The 11746-nt window shown below is 45.9% G+C and overlaps 2 protein-coding genes across 2 annotated transcripts; both read right to left on the bottom strand.

The window, feature by feature from the left end:
* Nucleotides 1-5165: 5165 nt before the first annotated feature.
* LOC112778984 (uncharacterized) lies at nt 5166-7560 on the bottom strand. The gene is made up of 3 exons (XM_025823244.1): nt 7269-7560; nt 5946-7219; nt 5166-5840 (listed from the first exon to the last, which is right to left on the bottom strand). Exons 1-3 carry the CDS (start codon nt 7558-7560, stop codon nt 5166-5168), a joined length of 2241 nt encoding a protein of 746 aa, XP_025679029.1.
* A 943-nt stretch (nt 7561-8503) lies between these two features.
* On the bottom strand, nt 8504-9949 carry LOC112778983 (uncharacterized). The gene is made up of 2 exons (XM_025823242.1): nt 9866-9949; nt 8504-9796 (listed from the first exon to the last, which is right to left on the bottom strand). The coding sequence occupies exons 1-2, from the start codon at nt 9947-9949 to the stop codon at nt 8504-8506; spliced, it is 1377 nt and encodes a 458-aa protein (XP_025679027.1).
* Nucleotides 9950-11746: the final 1797 nt, after the last annotated feature.

The raw sequence follows: 11746 nt of genomic DNA, 5'->3' as shown, positions 1-11746 counted from the left end.
TATATTAAAATATAAATATATATTAAAAATAAATTAAAATTTATATATAAATATATTAATGACTAATTTTAGTAGTTAATTTTAATATATAATAATATTTTTAAAAATGAATATATGTGATTAGGTATTAGGATAGGAGAGTCATTTAGATAAAGATGTTAAAAACGTCTTTTTTTAAAGATATTTTTAAAAATTAAAATTTAACACATATAATTAATTAAATTGTATTATTTTTATTAAAATTAAATTGGATAAATTAGTTTAGCAAAAAAATTAATGAATTAAATTTTAAACCGATATAAATTAATATTTTTTATAAAAAATTACTACAATATCCCTATTATAAAAACACAACTAAAATATCCCTATATATATATATATATATATATATTGAAAACTTTAAATTCTAACCCTATAACGATAGAGAAGAAAAGAGCTAGAATTTAGGATTCTCAAAATTAATATATATAATAAGAGTATTTTAGTCATTTTATATAATAGAGGTATTGTGTCATTTTTTATAAAAAATAATATTAATTTAGACGGATTCAAAATTTGATTCACTGTTTTTCGGTTAAATTAATTTGTCTAACCTAATTTTGACAAAAATAACATAATTTAAATGATTATATGTGTTAAATTTTAATTATTAAAAAATATCTTTAAAAAAAGACGTTCTAGGTATCTTTATAGAAGCATCCCTTAAGATAGATACTCACAGGTGACGCTGATTTGAATTTAACCTTTTGCTTTGATTGTAAAATATTTGACATAACTCATTACTTTAATTTAGGAGAAGTTATTACATTAAAAAATGTGAATTATTAAATAAAAAAATAAATATAAAAATGATAATATATTAATTTTCGTTTATAACTGCATCTTAACTCCTAAGCCTATGTATTTATATGTGTGTTAGACAATTAATTTTACAGTAAAAACCATCTATATATGTAATACAAATCTTATATTTATTTTCAAAATATTTGTAATATTAGGATTCAGTTTGGGTAAATAATTTAATTAAGTTTAAAAAAAATAATTTAAATAATAAATGACTATATTAAAAATAATTTATAAATAAGTTATTTTATATTTAAGTTTTTAGTTCTAAAAATACTTATTTTATAGAAATATAATAAAAAATAGTAATATTATGAGAGAAATTATTTTTTTAACTTCTTTATAATTTTTAAATAGTTTCTTAAAAAACTGCAATTTAATTTTAAAAATTATACACAATATTAATATTATTACTTTTTATAAATTAACAACTCATAAAAATTACTTTTAAAACTTTTCAAACGAAACCTAGATATTCTAATTTCTAACTCATAAATCATAATTCATGTACGTCATGGGGAAAAAAAAGAAACAGATCGATGCCTCGCATTATCTAATTCGGATTCGTCATCTAGTTCCATGCCTAGTTGTTTCTCCGTTAACAATTATTTCTCTTGGAAGGTGGAGACATTATGAATAACACTTGAGACAAAAGTATAGATTAGAAATTTAGAATAGCCCACTAGAAGATAACATAGAAAAATATTAAAAAAAAAAACAAATAATGTTATTAATATTTTATTTTATTTTATTTTTTATTATATTTTTTAGAGAGATAGAGTAATGGCTAATTTGTCATGAATCTGAATTATATTTAAGAATTTGTTAATAAAAACTAATCCATAACACTTACTTAAACAGATTAATAAACTAACTACTAAACCAATCTGTTCGGTAGGTCGGTTACTAAACGGTTCGGGTTGTGATCCGAGATGATGATAGGGGCTCGTCAAGTCGTGGACTGTCGGTCAGCGGAGTGCGAGGTCCCGAGTACTTCGAGTGGGGGAGAGGAGGGGCGCCACCTGCAAAGACACTCCGACGCTCTTGTCAATAAGGTGTGCAGGCGGATAGGGTGATAGAGTATGTAACGTACCTCTGGGGAAGAGCAAGCCTCCCCTTTATATACCTGTCAGAGGTGGGCCCGATGAGAATAGGCCCATGTTTCCAGGGAGGTTATCCCCTAGCTGTGCATGAGCTGTCCTGGACGCGTGTCCGGGTCGTTGTGGGGCATGTGTCCGGTTCGGGCGGCATCCGGGTCGGGCCGACCCGCAAGGACTCTGGGCCAGGCCGTAACAGTGCCCCCGACGCGCCAGTGATGTTCGTGGGAGACATTGATGGCGCGTGATTTCCTCATTCGTGTGTTGTCGCCAAATCGGTTGTTCGTGGGAGTGACGTGCTCCCTGCGCGCGTGTCTCTTGGTTGCCAAGGCGACCGTTTCGTCGCTTCGTTCTTCGCGCTGAGCATTGAATGCTCATAATGGGTTACTAAAATTCCGCGTGTAAAGACCTTTTTACCCCTGGCTTCTTCGCGCTTCGTGTAGCGGTTTTTAAACAGTTTCTTATTTCTTTTGTTCCCACTTTTGCTATTCCCACTTTCTTTTCTCCCTGATATCCAAATTTCCTCCGTTTCAAGCGTTTTTGTGCCTCTTCAACCACTTGTTCGAGGTTCTTTGTGCTTCTCCAACCACTTTCAAGTTCTTTCGGTTAATTCAGGTATTTCTAGAATCCTTCTCTTTTCTGTTCTGTTCTGTTCTTGCGTGCTTGTTGTATGTGTTTGCCTCGCCATTTTTACTGTTGCGTTGCTACATGGCTTTCTGATGATAGGTAGAGTATTAGGGCAGGGGTACCATTCCAGGGTAGATTTTTAGGTGGGTTGCATGGTTCATATTTGATCTTAACTGTTCAGTAGGATGAATTATAGCTTCTGGGTATTTTCCGGGTTCCCGATCTCGTAGACTAATGGAGTGGTACCCCGCTGTAGGTATGCCTCGTGTCGTCTCCCGGGCTTTCCCTTCCGCGGCGAGCTATGATCCGTACGCCTGGGTAACCTCGGATGTAAAGGATTCGCCAAACCAGATGGATCTGGCGGAATTGACGGAGTTCCGGCAGGCCGGGTACTTGTGCGGGGGAACAGACGAAGAGGCCAATTATGAGACCTTCGTGCCTGCCCCCCATGAGCGGCTTTACGAGGTCAATCTTCACTCTCCCCGGATTGCCGACTGGATTTGGTTTTACAAATCCATGTTTACCCAGGTTGGGGTTCGCCTTCCGTTTTCCGAATTCCAGATGTCACTCTTAAATCGGATATCCGTGTCTCCGTCACAGCTCCATCCGAACAGTTGGGCTTCTATCCGCTGTTTTGAGATGGTGTGCGAGTATTTCGAGCTGCCGGTGTCGGTGGATGTCTTCCTTTTCTTCTTCAACCTTACCAACCCTTCCAAACAAGGGAAGGCGAGGAAAGGGTTCCTTTCTTTCCGGTCTGCCCAGGGTAGGAGAATATTTGGTCTGTTCGAGGATTCCTACCACGGGTTTAAAGATAAGTTTTTTAAAGTCCGTCCCGTTAGAGGTCGGCATCCCTTTTGGTTATCCTTGGAGGGGGAGCGCCTCATTCCCACTTACTGGAGCTTTGGGGTGGGGTCAAATTCTTTTATCAAGGTAACATATAAGAGGATGTCCTCGGTAGATAAGCAAATAGCCGATGTGCTATTTGCTATTTTCGAAAAGAACCCCGTAAATCCTTATCTCCTTATGGGTGAACGGGAGGCCGCCAGGAGCTATATCTGTGAGTCGTCTCGTTTCCTGTCTTTATGTTGTTTATTGTTGTTTGCTTCACACGGTCTAACGGCTGATGTGTTTGTTTGTTGCAGTGGAAATGTCTGCTACAGTGACTGGTCTTGAGAATCTGATGAAGACCTTCTTCTCAGAAAGCGATGACGAGAAAGCTGAGGAGAAAGATTCCGGGAAGTCGGCTGGACCTTCTGGAGAGAAGGAGGACCAGACTAAGCCCCCTCCCCAGGATACCGATATGTCCGGTGTGAACCCAGAGGGGGTGTAAGCTTCTCCTCCTCCCGAGGTCGTCGTGGGCGGGCACTCGCCTTCTGCTCCTCAGGTGGATGACGATGTGGAACTCATCCACACCCCTAAGAGGCGAAGGGCATCTTCGAGCCCGGAGGGGGCTCTTACCATCATGGAGAGAAATTTCGATGCCACAACTTTTATTGACTCGCAGCTGATTCCTGGGACAGAGGAGCATTTCCACGGGACCGACCTAGCCGGGCAGGCGAGATGGATGTATCGGACTTTGCTCCGGGGTGCCATGATAGCTCGAAAGGCTGAGTTCGAGTTGTCGGGAATGCAAACCCTCCGGAGGAAGCTCGAGTCTTCTGCCAAAGCAAACAATGACTTTAAGGCGCAGGTCGAGTTGCTCCAGAGTCAGTTGTCTGAAATGGGGGAGAAGCTCAAGGCATCCAAGGAAAAGAATGCGTCTGCCGAGGAGAAACTGAAGGCTTCCGACGAGACGGTGGCCCGTTTAGCCGAGCGAGAGATGACTTTGGAGAGCCAGTTGAACGCCGCCCAGGGGCGTGTGACAGCTTTGGAAAAGGAGCGGGACCAAGCTGTGTCGTCGGCGAAAGCCGCCAAAGTCGAGGTCGAGGAGCTCAAGAAGAAGCTGAAATCGACCAAAGAGCGAGGCAAGAACGCGATCTCTATGACTGAGGACGCCTTGAAGGCTCAGGTGAAGATTGTGGCACCCGACTTCGACACATCGGCTATCGGGGTCTTCAAAATGATTCAAGACGGCAAGATTGTCGATATGCCTAGGAAGTGACTTCTTATAACTTGATAATTTTGCTGTAGATTTGTTGAACATTTGTTGTGTATTTTGTATTTTGATACTTCGTAACATTTGCGTTGGTTTAGTCGTTTGGCCGGGTGGCCGTTACTCTCTTTCGCCTTGTTTTTTGTTACCGTTTTTTCGTGGTGGGCTCATTGCTTGTGCCCGTTTTGTCATTTTTACGTTGGTAACGATTTGGACCGATTTGGTCGTGTTGTCGCCGTGTGGGTTATGGCGATGGTCCGTCTAGCTTTCGGGGTGATCAGTCCCGGGTTGCCGTTTTAGGACGTAATCGCGTGCTACGCGTATCGGGAAGCAACAAATGAGTAGGGGAGTATTTTGACAAGTAAGAATTAATCGTCAGTTAAGCAAGCTTGTTAATATGGCAAGTATTCAATAAGGATAAATGGCTAAAAACTTTTTGAAAAATTAACATGTGCGCAGAACAAGCATACATAAGTCCGTTAGGGTTCCTGGTCGGTTTACCCGAGTTAGGAGTAGAACCTCCTCAGGTTACCTGCATTCCATGTTCTAGGAATTTCTTTACCGTCAAGTCTCTCGAGCTTGTAGGCACCCTTGCCAAGCACTTCTCTGATTCTGTAGGGCCCTTCCCAATTTGCCGCCAGCTTTCCTTCCCCAGGGGTCGGCAGACCTACGTCGTTGCGTCGCAGAACGAGGTCTCTTTCCCCGAAATCCCTCCTGAGAACTTTAGCGTTGTAGCGTAGGGCTATTCTTTGTTTCAACGCTGTTTCTGACAAATGGGCCATATTCCTCGTTTCCTCTACCAGGTCTTTTTCTACCGCTTCGTCTACACCTGCGAGCAGTAGCCGTGGGCTCAGTTCGCCGATTTCGACAGGTATCACGGCATCGACCCCGTATGTTAGGCGAAATGGGGTTTCCCCCGTAGCGCTTTGCTCGGTCGTTCGGTATGACCACAGGACCGAAGCGACCTCGTCTGCCCATGCGCCTTTCTTGCTGTCTAGGCGTTTCTTGAGGCCGAGTAAGATGATCTTGTTTGCGGACTCTACTTGTCCGTTCGTCTGGGGGTGTTCGACTGAGGAAAATTTTTGTTTTAGGCCGGTGAGGAACTCTGTGAATTTCCTATCAGTGAATTGTGTTCCGTTATCCGAGATGACGACATCCGGGATCCCGAATCGGGTTATCACCTGTCTCCACATGAATTTCCTGCAATTAGAGGAGGATATGCTGGCCAGTGGTTCGGCCTCTATCCATTTGGTGTAGTAGTCGATGGCCACTATGAGATACTTGACCTGTCCTGGGCCAACCGGGAAGGGTCCTAGGAGGTCGACTCCCCATTGAGCGAAAGGTCGTGTGGTCGTCAGAAGGCTCAATTCGGAAGCCGGCGCCTTGTGGAAGTTGGCGTTTTGTTGACACTTTACGCACTTTCTGACAAATTCCCTCGAGTCTTTCATCATTGATGGCCAGTAATATCCAGCTCGGATGAGCTTCCTCGCTAGGGTTTTGCCCCCGATGTGGTGGCCGCAACATCCCTCGTGGAATTCTCTAAGTACATAGTCCGTCTGGTCGGGGTGCAAGCACTTCAATAGGGGCTGGCTGAGCCCCTTTCTGAACAGTTGCCCTTGTATGATTGCATATCTGGCCGCCTCCCTTCTCAATGTTTTGGCCGCTTTCTCATCGTCAGGCAACTTTCCGAGTTCCAGGAAGTTTGTGATGGGGTCCAACCACGAGGGGCTTGACTCCGTCAAATGGAGGGCGACCGTTGGCTCCTTCACCATGCCTTGGATGAGAGACCGGTTACCCGCTCCTGGCTTCGTGCTCGCCAGTTTGGACAGGAGGTCCGCCCGTGTGTTCCTTTCTCTTGGGACGTGTTGGATCGTGACTTCTTGGAACTGACTTGTCATTTCTTTAACCTTTTCCAGGTATTTTTGTAGGAGAGGGTCCCGGGCTTGGTAGCTTCCGTTTACCTGTGAGGTGACGACCTGTGAGTCACTGCATACTTCGACCTTCGTTGCCCCGACTTCCCGCGCTAGTATTAGTTCGCTTAAGAGAGCTTCATATTCCGCTTGATTGTTCGACACGGGAAACTCGAACTTGGTTGATTGCTCGTAGATGATTCCTGCCGGGCTTTCTAAGATGACCCCTACTCCCCCGGACGTTTGGTTGGAGACCCCGTCCACGTGGAGCCTCCACCGTGTGCCCGTCTCCTCGGGGGAATCACCCGTTACCTCAACCAAAAAGTCTGCCATTGCCTGTGCCTTGATTGCGTGTCGGGGCTCATACTGCAAGTCGTATTGGGAGAGCTTGATGGCCCAGGTCATCATCCTACCAGCCAAATCAGGTTTTTGTAGTACTTGGCGAATTTTCTGGTCCGTCCTTACGACTATACGGTGACCCTGGAAGTATTGCCTTAGCCTTCGGGAGGAAGTTAGGAGCGTCAATGCCAGCTTTTCCAGTTTGCTGTACCTCAGCTCGGCTCCTTGTAGAGCCCTACTCACGAAGTAGACCGGCTGCTGAGCTTTCCCTTCTTCTCTTACGAGCACCGCTGCAAGCGCTTCCTCTGTTACTACCAGGTAGAGGTAGAGTGATTCTCCGGCCTTGGGTTTTCCGAGTACAGGGGGCGCTGCTAGGATCTTCTTGAAGTGTTTGAATGCCTCCTCGCACGCGGGGGTTCATTCGAATGCTATTCCTTTTTTCATTAGATTGAAGAAGGGTAGGGCTTTTGCTGCCGATGCGCCGAGGAAACGGGATAATGCCGTCAGTCTCCCCGCCAATCGTTGGACATCTTTGATACAACCCGGGCTCTTCATCTGGAGGATCGCTTGGCACTTCTCGGGGTTGGCTTCCACTCCTCTCTGAGTGATCATGAATCCCAGGAACTTTCCGGCCTCCATGGCAAAGGCACATTTGAGCGGGTTAAGCCTCATGCCGTGTTGTCGGAGGGACGCAAATACGCCTCCCAGATCTCTCAGGAGATCGTCTGGTCGTGTGGTTTTGGCGAGAATGTCGTCCACGTAGACTTCCACTATCTTGCCTATAAGCTCACTGAATATCTTGTTCATCAATCTCTGGTATGTGGCGCCAGCGTTTTTCAGACCAAATGGCATTACTTTGTAGCAATAGGTCCCTCCTGGCGTTATGAACGCCGTTTTTTCCTCGTCGGGTCGGTGCATCGGTATCTGATTGTATCCAGAATAGGCGTCCATGAAGCTCAGATACCGGTACCCCGCCGCTGCGTCGACGAGTGCGTCAATGTTGGGCAGGGGGTAGCAGTCCTTAGGACATGCCTTATTGAGGTCGGAGTAGTCTACACACATTCTCCACCTCCCATTGTGTTTCTTCACCAAAACTACGTTCGACAGCCAGGTCGAGTAGTCCAATTCCCGGATGAACCCTGCTTCAAGGAGGCTGGCCGCCTGCCTGGCCACCTCCTCTGCCCTTTCTTGTGACATCTTTCTCTTCCTCTGGGCCACTGGCTTGACTTCTGGTTTCACGGCCAGATGGTGTGACATGAGCTGGGGATCTATTCCTGGCATGTCGGCTGGCGTCCAAGCGAAGAGGTCGGCATTGGCTTTGATCATCTCCATCAGAGGCTCCTTTAATTCATGGGGGAGGTTTCTGTTTATGAAGGTGGACTTCTCGTCCCCATTACCAACCCTGAACTTTTCCAAATCCCCTTCTGGCTCAGGTCTGGGCTTGTCTTCTATCCGGGCGTCCAGGTCGGCGAGGAAGACTCCTGAAGCTTCTTTGGACTTTTTCCTGAGAGAGAGGCTGGCGTGGTCGCAGGCGACCGCCGTTTCCAAGTCTCCTCTGATGGATCCTACGGATCCGTCATCAGCCACAAACTTCATCACGAGCAGCTTCGTACTAATGGCAGCCCCAGGTCGTTGATGGTTTTCCTTCCCAAGATAATGTTGTAAGCTGTGGAATCTCGTAAGATTACAAAATCGGCCATCACAGTCCTTCGCCTTTGCCCTTGCCACACGGAGGTCGGGAGCGAGATGATTCCATCCGGCTTGATGAAGTGGTCTCCCAATCCTACGACACCGTGCTGGTGGGTTGCCAGATCGGTATCTCGTAATCCCAGAGCATCAAAGACATTTCGAAACATGATGTTCGAGTCTGCCCCCGTGTCCACCAGGATCCGCTTGACGAGGCCGGTTCCGACCCTGGCCGTGATGACCATGGGGGGACTTTCCGGTATCTCGTCGAACCACTGGTCTTCGGGGCCAAAGGAGATGGATGGGAGTACCCGAGAACTTCTGGCAGACGAGGAGGAGACTGCGAGGACCTTGGCGTCTTTTTTCTGTGCTGATTTCGACCTTGGGGCGGAGTTTCTCGCTGTTACTACGTTCACCACCGTAAGACCGTGGTCGTCCCTCTCTGGTTCTCGGCGTTGTCTTGCTGCCCGGGAGCTGTCTTCGCCTTCATGATCCCGATTGCGTCTCCTTGGCTCCCTTATAAGGTGGGAGAAATCGGCAAGTTTTCCGTCCCTGATTGCCTGCTCTAGGGCGTCTTTTAGGTCGAAGCAGTCTTGGGTTCTGTGTCCGTATCCCTTATGATATTCGCAGTAGAGGCTCTTGTCTCCACCCGTCCTGCCCTTCAGAGGTCGGGATTTCGTCAGTATCCCCTTCTCTGCTATCTGTTGGTAGACTTCTGTGATCGGTGCCGTGAGGGGGGTGTAATTGGTGAATTTTCCTATTCGGGGGAATGGCTTCGAGGCTTTGGTTGGGTCGCCGTTTCTGACGTGTTCCTTTGGTTTCTCTCTGCCTTCGTAGTGCCGATCTTGGTTGTAGGCGGGCTGCCGTTTATTGACAGCCACGACCCGGCTTACTTCCTCGTCGTTGATATATTCCTTAGCTACGCGCTGGATCTCCTGCATCGTCCATACTGGCTTTGTAGTAAGGTGCTTCCTGAAGTCCTCATTCAGGAGCCCATTCGTCAAGCATAAACTCGCCACTGAGTCCGTCAAACCGTCAATTTCCAAGCATTCGTCGTTGAAGCGGTCCAAGTATTTCCGGGTCGGCTCCCCGGCTCTTTGGGTCACCCCTAACAGATTGATCGGGTGCTTGGCTTTTGCGATCCTGGTTGTGAATTGAGCCAGGAAGGCATGGCTGATGTCGGAGAATTGGGTCACCGAGCCCTACGGGAGGTTATTGAACCACTGTATTGTAGGCCCCGCCAGAGTGACCGGGAAAGAGCGACATCTTACCTCATCTCCTACTCCTTCTAAGTTCATCCTGGCCTCGAAGGCCGTTAGATGCTCCAGGGGGTCCTGCGTTCCATCGTACCTCATGTCCGTCGGCTTGTCAAAATGCTTTGGCAGCCGGACCTCGAGTATGGAGCGGTGGAATGGGGTGGCCCTATTATCACGTGTCCCCGGGTGTTCGTTCTCCCTTCGTCGTTCTCCCGACGGGCGTCTTCGTCCCCTCGGTTCGTGATAAGCCGTCCTTCACGCCTGGCGTAAATGATGGGGTCTCGACTTCTTCTTCTGGCGCGTCCCCGTCCCCCTGTGCTTTCCGACTCGTACTGGGGGCTGGGTGTGCGCCTTGAGCGGCTCCTCGAGCGGGAATTGGTGGGGCTTTGCTCCAGAGTGTGTTGGTCGCGTTCTCTGTCTGCTAGCCTGCGTTCCAAGTCTTGCATCCTGTGGCGTAGCTCTTGCATTATCCTGGCGTGGTTGTCGCCAGTCCCTCCGAAGGGGCGTCTTTCGTGAGTCTGCGTCGTGTCCCTTGGAGGCGACCTCTGTTGTTGTCGAGTTTCCGTCGCAACGGCGCCTCCCCCAGGCACGGGGGGCGCGGCCTCGCAGCCTGTCCCAGTTTGGACTAGCACGAAGTCCATGGACGAGTTCCCCACAAACGGCGCCAATGTTCGGTAGGTCGGTTACTGAACGGTTCGGGTTGTGATCCGAGATGATGATAGGGGCTCGTCAAGTCGTGGACTGTCGGTCAGCGGAGTGCGAGGTCCCGAGTACTTCGAGTAGGGGAGAGGGGGGGCGCCACCTGCAAAGACACTCCGACGCTCTTGTCAGTAAGGTGTGCAGGCGGATAGGGTGATAGAGTATGTAACGTACCTATGGGGGAGAGCAAGCCTCCCCTTTATATACCTGTCAGAGGTGGGCCCGATGAGAATAGGCCCATGTTTCCAGGGAGGTTATCCCCTAACTGTGCATGAGTTGTCCTGGACGCATGTCCGGGTCGTTGTGGGGCATGTGTCCGGTTCGGGCGGCGTCCGGGTCGGACCGACCCGCAAGGACTCTGGGCCAGGCCGTAACACAATCTAATTTAGTTATAATTTTATCAATATTAATCAATATTTTAGATGAATATTTTATTTTTATATTATTAAATTTAAAATTTAAAATTTTATAGTTTAAATTGATTAATTGTTAGCGAGAAAAAGTAATTTTATTAATTATATAATATTACTCTAATATATATAAGGAGAACCTTTTTTTAAATAGAACTAAATATTATTTTTAAAGATATTATTAGTGTAACTATAGTAAAGTTAACTAATATTATTTGACCTTTTGAATAAGATAAAATATACAAGTAAATCAAATAGAAATTTAAATTACACAATGAAAAATATTACATAAATTTTCTAAAATCATATTTTTATGTAATAGTACTAATTTAAATTAGTCTAATTTAAATTAGTATTGATTTATCTAATTCAAACAGAACTCATTTAAATTACATAAAAATATGCTTTTAAAAGATGCAGATAACATTTTTCAATTTAATAAAATTGTGTAATTTAAACCTATATTTAATTTAATTATACATTTTACCCTTAAATTTATTCTTATTATAATATGGTACGAGAGTTACGATATCTTTGAATTCTTTTGCTGCTTCGCCGATAAAAACACCATCGTTCTACTCTTCTCCTTTCGAGTTCAACGAACCAAATTAAATCCTACTGCCAACCGCCATCGAATGCGAGTCCACGTGTCCCCTAAAGTCTGCTACATTTCTCTCCATTGATAATCTCCCAAGCGTGACCTCAATTGTTCAATCCGTGCCAACAAATCATCGAGTCCTTGTTCATTAGGTTCAATATGTGCCTGCCTCCTCCAACGCAATTTGCT

The sequence above is a fragment of the Arachis hypogaea genome, chromosome 19, assembly GCF_003086295.3.
Source record: "Arachis hypogaea cultivar Tifrunner chromosome 19, arahy.Tifrunner.gnm2.J5K5, whole genome shotgun sequence".
Classification (NCBI taxonomy): Eukaryota; Viridiplantae; Streptophyta; class Magnoliopsida; order Fabales; family Fabaceae; genus Arachis; species Arachis hypogaea.
This window is presented reverse-complemented; position numbering and strand designations above follow the sequence as displayed.

What these genes read in the sequence shown, in the direction of transcription:
- LOC112778984 (XM_025823244.1), bottom strand. Translation starts at nt 7,560, where the DNA reads ATGTGCCTTTGCCATGGAGGCCGGAAAGTTCCTGGGATTCATGATCAC. An exon ending in AGATCCTAGCAGCGCCCCCT is followed by an intron (nt 7,220 to 7,268) that starts GTACTCGGAAAA and finishes TCTACCTGGTAG; the next exon opens with TAACAGAGGAAGCGCTTGCA. An exon ending in TCCCGGTTGGCCCAGGACAG is followed by an intron (nt 5,841 to 5,945) that starts GTCAAGTATCTC and finishes ATGTGGAGACAG; the next exon opens with GTGATAACCCGATTCGGGAT.
- LOC112778983 (XM_025823242.1), bottom strand. Translation starts at nt 9,949, where the DNA reads ATGAGGTACGATGGAACGCAGGACCCCCTGGAGCATCTAACGGCCTTC. An exon ending in TAGAAGGAGTAGGAGATGAG is followed by an intron (nt 9,797 to 9,865) that starts GTAAGATGTCGC and finishes AACCTCCCGTAG; the next exon opens with GGCTCGGTGACCCAATTCTC.